At 42.5% G+C, this 14,835-nt stretch overlaps 1 protein-coding gene across 2 annotated transcripts; it reads right to left on the bottom strand.

Annotated features, from left to right (window-relative positions):
• Positions 1-2,955: 2,955 nt before the first annotated feature.
• CLN5 (CLN5 intracellular trafficking protein) lies at positions 2,956-13,061 on the bottom strand. 2 transcript variants are annotated; one of them, XM_012472020.3, is made up of 4 exons: positions 12,874-13,061; positions 9,889-10,054; positions 9,007-9,232; positions 2,956-4,135 (listed from the first exon to the last, which is right to left on the bottom strand). In XM_012472020.3, exons 1-4 carry the CDS (start codon positions 13,044-13,046, stop codon positions 3,606-3,608), a joined length of 1,095 nt encoding a protein of 364 aa, XP_012327443.2. In that variant the 5' UTR covers positions 13,047-13,061; the 3' UTR covers positions 2,956-3,605. The 2 variants fall into 2 exon arrangements, with proteins under 2 accessions (XP_012327443.2, XP_012327442.1); XM_012472019.2 differs by lacking the exon at positions 12,874-13,061 and adding an exon at positions 12,573-12,613.
• Positions 13,062-14,835: the final 1,774 nt, after the last annotated feature.

Below are 14,835 nucleotides of genomic sequence, written 5' to 3'. Positions count from 1 at the left end.
ACAACTTTATTTCGAGATGAAGTCTTGCTCTGTTGCCTAGGCTGGAGTGCAGTGGTGTGATCTTGGCTCACTGCAACTCCAACCTGCCGAGTTCAAACGATTCCCCTGTCTCAGCCACCCAAGTAGCTGGGACTACAGGCACCCACCACCACACCCAGCTAATGTTTGTATTTTTAGTAGAGAGGGTGTTTCACCATGTTGGCCAGGCTGGTCTCGAACTCCTGACCTTAGTTGATCTGCCCACCTCAGCCTTCCAAAGTGCTAGGATTACAGGTGTGAGCCACCACACCCAGCCTACATCTAAAACTTAATAGCAAAATAGAAACTGAATTTAAGTTGTGCTTAAGTTATAATTAAAGGGCAGCAAAACTTAATTGGCTGATTTCTGCATGGTTATGTTTTGGTTTCCTAACTACCATTTTGAAAGCATGTTCTTGAGTCATCTTTACTTGACAGCTCTACATCTTGTAAGTAGAGTTGATGGGTTTAATTCTTAAGAAATACTTTTGTAGGCCAGGTGCGGTGGCTCATGCCTGTAATACCAGTACTTTGGAAGGCTGAGGCGGGTGGATCACCTGAGGTCGGGAGTTCGAGACCAGCCTGGCCAACGTGGTGAAACCCCTCCTCTACTAAAAATACAAAAATTAGCTGGGTGTAGCGGTGGGTGCCAACATGGTGAAAACCCATCTCTACTGAAAATACAAAAAATAGCCGGGTGGCGTGGTGGTTCATGCCTGCAATCCCAGCTACTTAGGAGGCTGAGGCAGGAGAATTGCTTGAGCCTGGGAGGTGGAGGTTGCAGTGAGCAAGATTGTGCCATTGCACTCTAGCCTGGGCATCATGAGCGAAACTCCCACCTCAACAAAACAAAACACTTTGGTAAATGTTAATGCTGTCTGTGCTGTAGTAACCTGAATCTATGGTACTTGCTGTCTTCATTAAGATTCTTAGGAACAGTAAAAATCTTGAATGCTTTTTTTTCCTGCCTCAGCCTCATGTGTAGCTGGGATTACAGGCAAGTGCCACCACGTCTAGCTAAATTTTTTTTTAGTGTTTTTAGGAGAAATGGGGTTTCACCGTATTGGCCAGGCTGGTCTCGAACTGCTGACCTTCAGTGATCTCCCCATCCCAGCCTCCCAAAGTGCTGGGATTACAGGTGTGAGCCACTGTGCCTGGCCAAAAATCTTGAATGCTGTTTTAATGTAACTATTAGAATCTTGTTTAAAAGTTCCACGTACAGTTGTCCTCACTTGTTTTTCCTATATAACCAAGTTCTTTGATTTGCATTGGACAAAAACTTGGTACAAGAATCCTTGTCTCTTCAAGGCACTTCTGGAAATCCAAAATCCCATACTGTTTTCCCGGAGCAATTTTCCTTAGAATTTGGTAGAAGCTGGTGTCCGAGTTTAGCCGCTAGATGGTGATAATGCACAGAGCCAGTTTTCTTGTGACATTGTGAAGACAATTAGGAGGTTAAAGAGGCAGCATTCATTTGGAATGGTTAGGCACTATTATCAGGAGTAGACAGGCTAAATGAGAGGCGTGAAAGAAAGTTCTCTCTGTGTTAGAGGAAGACTCCCCGTCAGTGCAGTAGGCAGAATGGTATGGTGGAGAGCTTCTCAAGCTATCTGGTGACTGGGTTATTTTGAGACTGTTGTGGGACTACAGTTTAACAGTTTAAAAAAAAAGTAAAAGTGAATTCCTAGACAAAGTAAGACCAAAGACACATAAAATACAAGCTCCAATTTTTTAAATTAGATTCAACAGAAACAAAAACACTCCAACAAATTGCTTTAAAAGTTTCTAAAAGCTTCCTGTCAGTATCTGTACTTTTCCTCACAGACCAGTAACATCTGGTTGGCAGGCACTGGTCTGAGGACCACACTTTGAGTGGTGCCAAAAAGCCTGTATAGTGCATTCAATTCAGGCAGCAGAACCTGGGTTCAAGACCTGACTTCATTACTACTAGCTGGGTAGCCAGGGAAAGCTCTTAACCTTCCTAAGGTCCAATTACTCATTTGGATCAGGTTAATTATATCTATGATTAAGCTTTTTATGAGAGCTCAATAATAATGTACTAACCTCTCAGGAACCACTTGAATGTTAGTTGAAACTGAATCACATAATTGGTACATTTACATATTAAACATGAATTGTTTTCTCCGATATCCACTCCATCTTCTTACTGACTGGTGTTTTCTCCATGAATAGAAACGTGTTCAGTTGATCATCAAATACTTAAAGGACCTTGAAAGCTTGTCTGGCTCTAATTAAAGCACAGCTACTTGGTGACCTTAGCAGGAACCTGTCCTCTCTCGGAGAAGTGCAACCTCTTCCACTGCGCTGACAGCTTTGTGGGAAGAGGGAGAACTAGAGGAAGCAGTGAAGAAGTCAGAAGGTACCTGTTTACTCAAACGTGCCTGTAGCTATACACCTCCATACCCCAGACCTTGGAAGAACCGCTGAAACACTAGGCTATCAGCTTAAAGTCTAGGTGATTACAAAACCCAGGAAAGATTGGCACATAAACTTGATTAGGCAAGATCAAGGATGACAATTTGTTCTTTGATTAATCATTATCCCTGCCATTCACTGTGACTTGCCAAACATATACAACTTCCATCTTTACGGCGGTCCTGACAGATGAATAATTTTAGAGATAAGGAAAGTAGGGTATAGAAATGTTAGGTTGCTGAAATAACAGAAGCCAGTTACTAGCTAGTTCCAAAATGCCAGCCAGAAATGTGTGTTAACACTGGATTTGCCACATCTAGAAGCACAACCACTCCAGTTATGGTGTCCAAACAAATCTCTCAAGTTAGGTGAATGGAATATAATCAGACTATACTAAACCTGGTTCCAAAAGTTATACAACTTGTAAAGTCAGTCTAAACAACCAAAACGCACTTAAAAGTGTAACTGCCATACCAGAAAAAAGAGCTCCCACCATGAAAATGTCACTGAAGGTATTTTTTATTTTTGAAGGTATTTATTTTTAAAATCTTGGCACACCGTATCTGTAACTGGGTCCAAAGGTTTTACATAACTGATATGTTAACAAAGGCTCCATATTAAAAAAGGTTCAGAAATTGAAATAAAGGTCACCTAACTTGATCACTTTGGTCAATATAGTACGAATTTCAGCTTCTTTCCAACAGAAAAGTCCTGAGATATTAATATGCAGTGATTCTGCTGATGTGCATTTTATCTTTCTGCCCTAAAGAAGAAAGGCTAAGAAATTGACAAAAATAAAATCACCCCGTGAAAACCAGATGCTGGTGATGAGAGGAAAAAAGAGCAGTAGAATTAAGGTTTTATAAACTAGAGTGTGGTGGTGGTGGTGTTTTTTTTGAGACAGAGTCTTGCTCTGTCACCCAGGCTGGAGTGCAGTGGTGTGATCTCGGCTCACTGCAACCTCTGCCTCCCAGGTTCAAGCGATTCTCCTGCCTCAGCCTTCTGAGTAGCTGGGACTAAAATTAGCCACCATGCATGGCTAATTTTTGTATTTTTAAGTAGAGATGGGGGTTTCACCATATTGGCCAGGCTGGTCTCAAACTCCTGACCTTGTCATCATCTGCCCACCTTGGCCTCCCAAAGTGCTGGGATTACAGGTGTGAGCTACCGCGCCTGGCCGATAGTGTATTGTTTCTGTTAGGTAAAGGGATTTCTTCATATGTTATTTTAATAAAAGGGAATTTCATAGGTAAAAACCAATATTCAAAATTATAAAACAAATAAAACTGTCTGTGCACAATCACTGCATCAAAAATTTGCAAGAGACTCAACAGAAATTCTTTAGTTGACAAATGTGGTTTGAAGGGGTAATAAAATTTTTTTATGGCTAAAGCAAGAGTCTTGTTTCCTGTTGGCCCAAAAACAGATGTTTCATTTCCCAGATAAGTAGGTTCTCCACTGTAAAGAAATATTCTTGTATAGTTGGTTTCTATTTTCTTGAACTCTGCTCCAAATTCAGCCAACTTGTTATAGGTCCTTAACACAAATTTGGAACAGTCGTAGGAATCAAACCACGTCTCTGCACCTTTTTCTGGGCTGGCTTTTACAGTCCATGTCTCATAATAAATTCCTGTTTCATTGTCCTGTTTCACCCACTTTGCCATTTTGTTGAACATGTTTCCTAGTTTAAAAAACAAAACAAAATCACCTAGTGAACAAAGTTAATCATGTTAATATATTTTTTTGAGACAGGTCTCCCTCTGTTGCCCAGGCTAGAGTACAGTGGTACAGTCACAGCTCACTGCAGCCTTGACCTCCAGGTCTCAAGTGATCCTCCCAGCTCAGCCTCCTGAGTATCTGGGACTACAGGCGCTGGCCACGAAACCCAACTAATTTTTAATTTTTTTTTTTTTTATTTGAGACCAGCCTGGGCAACACAGGGTTTTGCCATGTTGCCCAGGCTGGTCTCAAACTCCTGGCCTCAAGTGATTCTCCTGCTTCAGCCTTCCAAAGCACTGGGATTATAGGTGTGAGCTACCATGCTCAGCCTAATCATAATAATTTAAAGTAAAATGTTCTAACTTAATTTAAGACTATGGATGCCTGTGAGAAATGACGGTTTTGAATTTCCAAACTTGCATTTCATAACAGGAATCCAAGCTCAGCCAATTTTTATCCCATTTTTCAATGCACAAGATATTTCTAAATTATAAACATTAGATATGATAGGTGTATAAAGAGAAGTTGTCTTACATACTAATTCTGCAATCATTTAAGCTATAATCAAAGCAAAATTATACAAATGCAGAAGCTCTCTTTCTCTACCCAACTCACCAAATCTTGGATTCAGAGGCAAATGAGAAAAGGAAAGAAAAAAAAGAATTGTGAAAGAGGAAAAGCTGAATGGGCAAAAACAGTGTAAGAAAAATGGAGGTGTGGGAAAGGTGAGCTTTTCTGTTGCAAAGCATGCTAAGCATTAAGTATGAATGGTTGCCTGAGGAGCTGCTGCTCTAGAAGGCTGGCTATTACTGTTAGGAGAACAAGGACCATATCCCATCTACCTTGCATGTTTGGCACTTCTCTTTTTTTCCCTGTAGTTGGAGTTGTCGGGATGCTGCTGAACTCTCCCCGTCACAGAAATTCTTCCAACAAATCAACTAAAAATATTTTAGGCTGAGTTCATGGACTATGCAGACTCCAAGATGGCTAACCCTCTCTCCTACCATCTTGTACCAGACCAGAATAATCTCTCCAAATATTTAGAAAACACTACTCTGCATGGTTACAACTCTCATCTTGGGCATTTATAATGCCTAATAGAGCCAGGCCCCAAACATTGCATTCTGTCACTGTATAAAAACCTTTCTTTGGTTACTCCAATTTGAGTCCATAAAACAAATACTTCATGTTCTGTAAAATGAATAGAGTAGCTGCCTTTATCAATTTCATGGAACTAAAATTGTGTAGCCCGTTGTATTAGAACTGGGGATACTGTTCTTAGCGTTCTTCAACTTTCAAAAGCCACCACTATACTTAAGAGACAAGATACTTCAAAACACTATTTTGTAACATGAAGAGAGGTCAATCACAGGATTATTCACAAGGCAAATAGATGATCTGAAAGATTTAAGTACTGATATATGGAAATATTTTACAAAAAATAATGATCACTTGTTCATATGATCATTGACTTTATGTCAGAAGAAAAGATTTTCAGACAATGATGTAGGCATAAATGGGGAAAGGTGTGAACAGGCCTGGAATGAAAGAGCAGCTAATGCTTTTACTGAGCTCTGTTAAAAGAGGGATAGACTTTTGTATTGGGATGGTTTAAGGCACTTCAATTAGAAAGTAGAAGAACTGATTAGAAAACAACATGGTGGATTCAGCTAAAATATCCCTAAGTTACATTTAAAAGACCTCAGTTTTATTCCTGATTCTGCTACATCCAACTCTTTGACCTTGAGAGGCAGGTAAGTCATGTTACTTAGCTGGGCCGGATGAGTATCTTATCCTCTCCCTTGAACTGTGAGTTAACACACCTCCAAATCACTGGTAAAGAGCTATACACATAGGAAGCATGATTGCTTCCTCAACTCCTGGGGTTCACTGAATCATTTTCACAACAGTGCTTTCATTTCAGATGTTTCTACTTTTTTGGGGAACAGCATTTTATAATGTAATGCACCATTAATTATGTGGACAAGCGCCTTCTCAAATGCTATGGTAGTATCATCTCCATTTTACACATGAGGCAATGGGCCAGTGAGGTAAAATGTGACCCAAGTCACATAAGGAGTTCATTACTAAACAATGTGGCATTCGCAACGAAATTCCAACTTTCAGCAACTTTCCAATACATCCAAAAGAAGAAAAAAAATCTCAGAGACAAAATATTTAAACTGCTCAAGGGGGCCTCAAATATAAGATCATATATATTTTGGGAGGCAATGTACCAAAGTAGTTAGGAGAATGGGCAATGGGGCTTGACTGCCAGGGCTGGAGTCCCACTTACTAAGCTTTGTAACTTTAACCTAAGCTGGGTAACTTTAACTGCTCTGTGCCTCAGTTTCTCCATCTGTAAAATGGGCAAAATAATAGTAACTACCTCCAGAAATTGTCATGATGAATGATGTGATATAGGTACTCAGAACAGTGCCAGAACCAGTCTTTATGAATATTAGCTATTATTTTTCAACATAAGAATATTTATCATCACTAAATTTTTTTCAGATATAGTTAACATATCCTTTAATCAGGCATTTAATGGATTTCTTTTCCCTATTTCTTTTAGAAAATCCAATTTAATTGTAGAAAATATTTTATCATTTTATTCGTTTTTATGACAGGAAAAGAACATTTTTAGGGAAACATTCAAAGCTCAGAGATAAGCTACTCATCACCTACAAGTGAAGTTCTGCATGAGTAATAGCAAATGCAACAAAAACAAAGATAGATAGATGAGACTTAATTAAACTAAAAAGCTTATGCACAGCAAAAGGAACAATCAGCAGAGTAAACAGATAACCCATAGAGTGGGAGAAAATCTTTGCAATCTACACATTTGATAAAGGACTAATATCCAGAATCTACAAGGAACTCAAATCAGCAAGAAAAAAGCAATCCCATGGGTGGCTCACACATGTAATCCCAGCACTTTGGGAGGCTGAGGTGGCTGGATCATCTGAGGTCAGGCGTTCGAGACCAGCATGGCCAACCTGGCAAAATCCATCTCTACTAAAAATAGAAAAATTAGCCGGGCATGGTGGTGGGTGCCTGTAATCCCAGCTATTTAGGAGGCTGAGGCTGGAGAATCGCTTGAATCCAGGAGGCGGAGGTTGCAGCATGCTGAGATCGTGCTATTGCACTCCTGCCTGAGCGACAAGAATGGAACTCCATCTCAAAAATAAAAAAAATAAAAAGCAGGGGAAGGGGAAGGTGGCTAAGGACACAAATAGACAATTCTCAAAAGATACACAAATGGCCATCAAACATGAAAAAATACTCAACATCACTAATGGTCAGGGAAATGCAAATCAAAACCACAGTGTGATACCACCTCACTCCTGCAAGTATGGTCACAATCAAAAAATTAAAAAAAAAATAGATGTTGCCGGGATGTGGTGGAAAGGGAAGAGTTCTACACTGCTGGTGGGAACGTACATTAGTACAACCACTATGGAAAACAGTGTGGAGATTCCTTAAAGAACTAAAAGTGAACTACCATTTGATCCAACAATCCCACTGCTAGGTATCTACCCAGAGGAAAAGAAGTTATATATGAAAAAGATACTTGCCCATGCATGTTCATAGCAGCACAATTTGCAATTGCAAAAATACCAGCTTATCAATCAATGAGTGGATAAACAGAATGTGGTGTCTATATAGTGAATAATGAAAATGTGGTGTGTATATATATATACACACACACCCACACCCACACACCCGCCATGGAATGCCCACCATGGAATGTGGTGTCTATATAGTGAATAATGAAAATGTGGTGTGTATATATATGTATATACACACCCACACACCCACCCACCATGGAATACTACTCAGCCATAAAAAGGAATGAAATAATGACATTTGCACCAACTTGGAATAATGGTCTCCAAGTACATCCAAGTGAAGTAACTCTTCAGGAATGGAAAATCAAACACTGTATGTGCTCACTCATAAGTGGGAACTAAGCTATGAGGATGCAAAGGCATAAGAATGATGAACTTTGGGAATGCAGAAGAAAGGGTGGGAGAGGGGTGACTACACACTGGGTAGTGTACACTGCTTGGGTGATGGGTACACCAAAATCTCAGAGATCACCACTAAAGAACTTAGTCATGTAGCCAAATGTAACCAGGTTTTTTGGGGTGCAGGGGAGGCACCGCCCCCCCAAGAGAATGTTGTAGGTTTTTGGTCTTCGCTATCTCAAGAATGAGAGAGAGGACCACTGCAGGTGCACGGTAAGCTCATAAAGTAAATACCGGACCCAAGAAGTGTTGCAGAAAGGTGATTTTATTTAGGTAGAGAAAAGAGAAAAAAAGAAGGAGAAGAGAGAAAACTTCCGTGAAGAGTGTGGAAGGGGACCCCAGAGGACAAGGACTTTTAACATGGGAGGAATTCCCTCCTCCTTACGCCCTCCCACCACCCCGGCCAATGAAAAGAGTTCCTTTAAACTTCCGCTGGGGTGACTGACTTTTAGTTTCTTCCCGCGCCCACAAAATTTAAACATAAACCGTTAAATCTCCCGGATGGAGAGAGATGGGAGTGGGGCATGGCGCTGGGAAGTTCTTGTCCTTAAAACTATGCCCCCTTGTGAACCCGGAAAAGAACACCTTCCCTCACAGACATCACCTATTCTCTACAAACCTATTGAAATAAAATACAAAATAAATGAAAAAAAAATTCCCAACGTTTAGTGTTTCCAGGAGTGCATTTGTCAAATAACCTCTAAGTAAAACATTACTGAAATGTTTCAATGGAAGTATTATAATTTCTTTCATTTGGATTTTGATGCAGTTTATCAAATATTGCCATATTTTCGAAACTTACCTGATATAGTCGCTACTTGAACTAATGTCCCATTTTCCTTCCAGTGAGCATCATCAATTCCCTCAAAAAAGCAGGCAGCGCCTTGATTACACCAGAAAGGGGCATCCATTTCAGGTCGGAGATGGGGAAATGTACAGTTGCCAAGCTGGAAAAGTTCATACCATTCCACTGTGTAGTTCTTGCCAGTTAATGTACTCCTGAATCCAATGGCATCATGCATAATTTTCTGTGTAAAGATAATACATGTATAAGAGCAACTGTAACATAAGCATGGGTCCAGGTAACCTGATAGGAGAAAATGTGGCACATCACAAATGCATATCAAGTAGAACAACTGTTCAGCTGTCTTCCATGCTGCTAATCCACTCTGTGGCCCCAAACTCCAGGCCCTTATCCATCCTGGCTGTGGCCACTGTAGCTCATCTCAAATAGGAGGCATGCATGTTATGTGGACAAGCTCATAATTTCCTTAGAGCTTAGAGTAAGTGTGAGGAGCCCCCATGCCAGTCTCTGGAAGGAACTCTACAGACCTCACATGGTGATGGGTTAATCTGGAAAAGTGACTAAAACAGGATCTGGAAATTGAGAGGTGTTTCCTGCCTGCCTTGCCCCTTCTGGGCCTCTTCTCATCTTCCAGGAGCTGGGTACAGGAGCTGGGTTCAGATTCATAACATTACAACAGATAATGTTGATTACATTTGTTACTGTCAGGATTACAAAATCTGATAGTAACTATTTTTGATTACTCATTTTAAATGTGCTAAGAGAAGTACCAATAAACGTGATCTAAAGTCAGCCATCTAAATAGAGATTACTCCCTAAAAATCAACTTAACCAAATCACTGAATTAACCAAAGTTCTAAGACCAAGATGCATCCTTACCAAGTGTCCCAGGAGGTCTCCATATTTAAATTCCCATACTGGGGTTTGTAATCGAAAGACTTCAATATCATCATCATCCTTCATAACTGGGATAGGTGAGCCAGTTGGACAGAAAGTATACTTAGCTTGACAATAAGGATCAGGTTTTGGTCGGAAGTCAAAGCGTCTAATAAAGAAAAATAAACCATTTACTTAGATTCTAACAGGAATTGGTTCTCCTCACACCTTTTAGAATCCAGTAACAGTTTTAGGGCACCAATCAACGGTCAGACCATAGTTAATAAATATAAACATACATTTTGTTATCTTTTGAACTTCCAATAATGTTTTTTAATAACAAAGGATAAAAGGACTCTGATAATATATGCTTTCCTGTTCCCTAATCCCACTGTGAAAATTCTGAAGGCAGAAATCTTGTCTTAAAATTTTTATAGCTCCACATCAAAGTAGACATTTTTACAGAATGTTTACAGAATGAACATTTTTCCAATGTGCTCAATTTTACAAACAATTCATACATTAAGATTATTCAGATAGTTATGAGTAATAGAATATATTTTATATTTACTTATAAATTAACATTCATTCAATATTTGCTGAGGCTCTACTAGATATATAGGGAACTATACTAAGAAGGAGGGAAACAAAACACTGTTCCCTTTCTCATGGAACCTTGGGTGGGAGCTGGAAAGACATTAAACAAGTAATGAGTGTGGTATGTGCTAGACTAAAGAAATGAGTCCTATGGGCTCAAAGGAAGGACAAATCATTGTGAGATGAATGGGGTGGGGAGGGCAAAGAAAGAGATGAAGGCCCGGCATAGGTTTTTAATATACTTGGGCAGAAGGTTAAGGCAGAAGGCAGAGGAAACGTTAGGTATTATAAGACAAGCCTGGCACATTTGGTCTCCAGTAGGTATGGAAGACTAGAATCCAGGCTTTGAGGCAGGAGTAGAGGCAGAAGAGATTGGCAGGGGCTGTCATTTTGTCACTAGGAGAGTGTGCATCGAATTCCCTGGAGCCTTACAACTGAAGATGGCTGAGCTCAAAGGATGTTAAGTAGCAGATCTGATAAGATTAAATTTGCTATAAAGTAAACATTATTTCATGAATTAAAAGAGGGTAGGGAGAGAGGCCAAATTAAACGTGAGAGATCAGTTAGAAGGTGACCTCAACAGTGCAGGCAAGAAAACAAGACGGGAGAAGGCCACAGGAATAGGGCTCGAGGGGCCACTGCAGTTGAATTCAGCTCAACAGACACACTGGTCACCTATAATCTGGCACTGGGAGAGAAAGAAGTCGTGGCAGGGTGGTGGCAACAGCTTCCATATAAGAATCCCCACGGTTCTAGCCCAATCTACTGTTTTACTATCCTAACAAATAAACAAAAATTTCTATTTTAACTTAAGAAGTTAAAATCTTTATGCTAACCAAAGCTATTAGCAACTCTCCCAAAAGTTTCTGCCACTTGGATACAGTGTTCTATAGGGACTTACCTAAACAAGTACATAATCACATAGAGATTTCACTTACCCACAGGAAAATCTATTTTAGTTCAAAGGTAACATAAATGTATGATTTAAGTGTGAACTTAATAAACTTAAATATTATATTCAATTGAGGGGATTAGATGGGGGCATGTACTTAATATCAGATTCAAAAAAAAAAAAAAAAAACCCCACTAAAAAGCCATAGTCAACACCTTGCCCTAATGTTAAATCGTTTGGATTTACAACACTTCCTACTGACCAATTTTTACTTCTTACGAACTTTTTATTATTAACATTTTCAAGAAAACTAGTTTCAACCACAAACTTCTCTTTCCACGTAGTATATCTATCGAGCAAAACAAAACAAGTGCCGCAAACCTTTCAGTGAGCAGAATACACTAATATCTAGGTTTGACAACAGCTGGCATTTACTAGATTTAATCCTCCCAGCAAACCTATGAGGTAAGTGCTACTACTATTCCTCATTTTTGACTTAGGCCATGCGGGCACAGAGATTCTGAGTAACCTTCCCAAGATCCCTGGTGATGATGGAGCCAGATTTGACCTGCAGCAGGCAGAACCTAAAACTCGCTCCCAACAAGGAGGAAATCCTGCCTTCCCACTCATGATTCTGCGTGCAAAATAGCTGTGTTTTAAGGTTTGTTGTGTGCAGTTTTAGCTGTTGATTACTTAGGCTAGTAAGTTAAAATTATGTCCATTATAAATTGAATAAAAATAATGACGCCTCTGGTTTTTAAAAAATAGCTGTTTTCAAAAACTGCTGGTTTTTCTCCTGCCTGATGTTGACACCATGTTTTCTTTCTCTATGTGTAGCTATCTCTGATCGCCAGAGGCTGTGTCTTCTATCACAAAGGCTGGAATCGGCCTCCCAGGTGTGCGGGTCTGTCCTCTTAGGACCGGCGTCCTACCTCGAGGCTGAAGACTGGACAAACGCGGTGACAATCTTCCCGGTCTGCCCAGGACTACAGGAGACGGGGATGCCCGGTATGAGGGACTTTGAGTGCAAAAACTGGGAAGTTTCAGTCCCAATAAGGACTTCAGGTTCAAACCAGACCGAGTTGGCCGCCCAGGAAACTGTGCCAAATGTTCCGCAGTAATGATAACCAACGACAATGGATGAAATAATAAATCAGACAGTCTTTTTTAAACCACTCAAGAAATGAGCTACTTGTACCTAGAAGTCCCTCCATTAAATAGCATTACTCTCCTCTTCTTCTTCCACGATTTGGGACGGTCCTGAATCTTACCCAAGTGGCCAGAGGGGAGGAAAGGTCCCAGGGCTGCGCGTTACAAGCGGCTGCGACTTCCCATTCCTCAATTTTGCTCTCACGTGCGCTCCGAGCTTCTCCCGGCGCTGCCCCCGCTCCGTCACGTGACCCGACACAAACCACGGCGCGCAGGGGTCCCCGCCCCAGCACCGCCACCTCCCCCATCGCCGACCCCGACCCCGACCTTGCACGCACTGCCGCACTCACTTGTAGGGCTCCGGCCAGTGGCGCCGGGAGGGGCTGCCCGAAGCTCCGAGCCAGCCCGGAGCCGCCGCGAGGCAGAGCAGAGCCAGGGCCCAGCGCCGGGAAGCGCGTCCCCGGGCCCCGCCCGCGCTCCGCCGCATCACGACGCCCAGTGCGGTGTCTCCCTCCGGCGCCATCAGGCTGCCCCCAGTGCTTCCGGCGCCTCCCGAGCCCCGCGACGCCGGAGGGCGGAGCTTGCGCGGAGCCGCCAGCCCGGGACGCAGACCGCCGTGCCCCGCGCCAGTCCCAGAGTTTGGTAGCGAGCCAGGTTCCGGCGCGTGACTCCTCCCTGCGCCCTGCCCGCGGCGGCTTCCGCGCTTTGCAGTCCAGGAAGGCTCTTTGGTCTGGCTCCTCCGAGAATTCCATCCAGACCCGGGGCCTCCTTTTTTAAGAACTGACCTGTCCCCGCCCACCAGTCACCGCCAAAACCAAACCAAAACCAAAAATCTGTCTCCAGGGCTCCTCCCAACCCCGAACTTTTACCGCATTCCACAGGGCCCACGGTAGGTGTCAACAAACGTTGAGTGAATGAGAATGTTTATTTGGGGCTGGAGGTGCAGGGCTCGGGGTGCAGGGAGGAAGAAGGGACAGAAGTGGGGAAATGCCTCCTCCTCACCGACCTGGTCCTGTGATAACAGTGGTTAACACTGACAGTATGTGGTCCCTGCCACTAGTGCATAGTGGGGAAATGACTGGTCCTCACTCAACCTGGGCCAGTGGTAACAGTGGTGAAACCCACAATGTGTGGTCCCTGCCACTACTCGAGCGCTGCGGAATCCACCCCTCCCCTACTGCTCCCCTCTCCGGCCCTGTGTTTGTTCCATGCTTGGATCTGTCACTTCACTGGGAGGAAACTTCTGCATCACCTTCTCTTCTTTGACTCTTCGACCACTTCAAGAAAACAATGGCATCCATTACCTGGCTTTTGAGGAGCCTGTCTTGGCCTACCTTGCTGTTAGGCACAAATACTGACTTAGGAGTACATTCAAAGCCTGTGAATAAGCCACTGCGCTTCAGCCTGGGCAACATAATGAGATGCCATGTAGTCACTTGTTTTTTTTTTTTTTTAACCAGAGAGCGGTTTTGCAGAGCCTTAGACCAGGACTACTTTCCAATTCCTTCACTTCACCCACAACTCGTGTGAAACATCATAGTGTTTGTAAGGCTATGGGAATAAGCAAAGTGGCTTCAGTAGCCAGAGATCACCACCACAATCCATTGGAGGGTGTGTGGCTTGGGGGTTGTCACTGACTTCCTCAGGCCCTCCAGGTCTCCTGCTTACAGATGGGACTTAGTACCCTGCCCCAAACACACACTGCTTTGCCCACTTGCTGCACCAGTTTGGGGGGGGGTTCTGTGGAGGTTCAGACGGGCTGCATTTTACCATCCATTTGTCTAAGTGTTTTGATAGCTACCATCCTAGCTCTCCTCCATATACTATCGCCAAATTCAAATTATCAAGGCTAAACTGGCTTCTCCAAAGCCCTACCCAAGATGAGAGGGGAAAGCATTCTAGCCCTGAGAGCTGAAATGGCATGTCTGATTTGAAGGGCACCTGCAGGATTCCCTATAGACCCACACTTGAGCTTGGCTTAAAAAGCAATTAGAACGAACAGCTTAAGAAAAAAAAGGAGCATTAATTAGAGCGTTTACAAATAGTGGAACCGTACACAGTAGAACTTCCCGTTCAGTTCAGGACTTCCCAGAGCTACAAAAACAAATTCAGGTTGACCTTGGTCAGTGGTGGGGACCTCTGGTCTTGCTTCTGTCGTCTCTTCCCTCGGTGTGGTGAGAGCTCTCATGGTAAGAAAGTATTTCCTAGTATTGCTCTTTTTTTTTTTTTAGATGGAGTCTCCTTCTGTTGTTCAAGCTGGAGTGCAGTGATGCGATCTCAGCTCACTGCAACCTCCGCCTCCTGGGTTCAAG

Source organism: Aotus nancymaae, unplaced genomic scaffold (assembly GCF_030222135.1).
Source record: "Aotus nancymaae isolate 86718 unplaced genomic scaffold, 86718_ANA_hifiasm-v0.15.2.pri h1tg000088l, whole genome shotgun sequence".
Taxonomy (NCBI): domain Eukaryota; kingdom Metazoa; phylum Chordata; class Mammalia; order Primates; family Aotidae; genus Aotus; species Aotus nancymaae.
The sequence above is the reverse complement of the archived record's forward strand: the minus strand, read 5'-3'. Positions and strand labels throughout refer to the sequence as shown.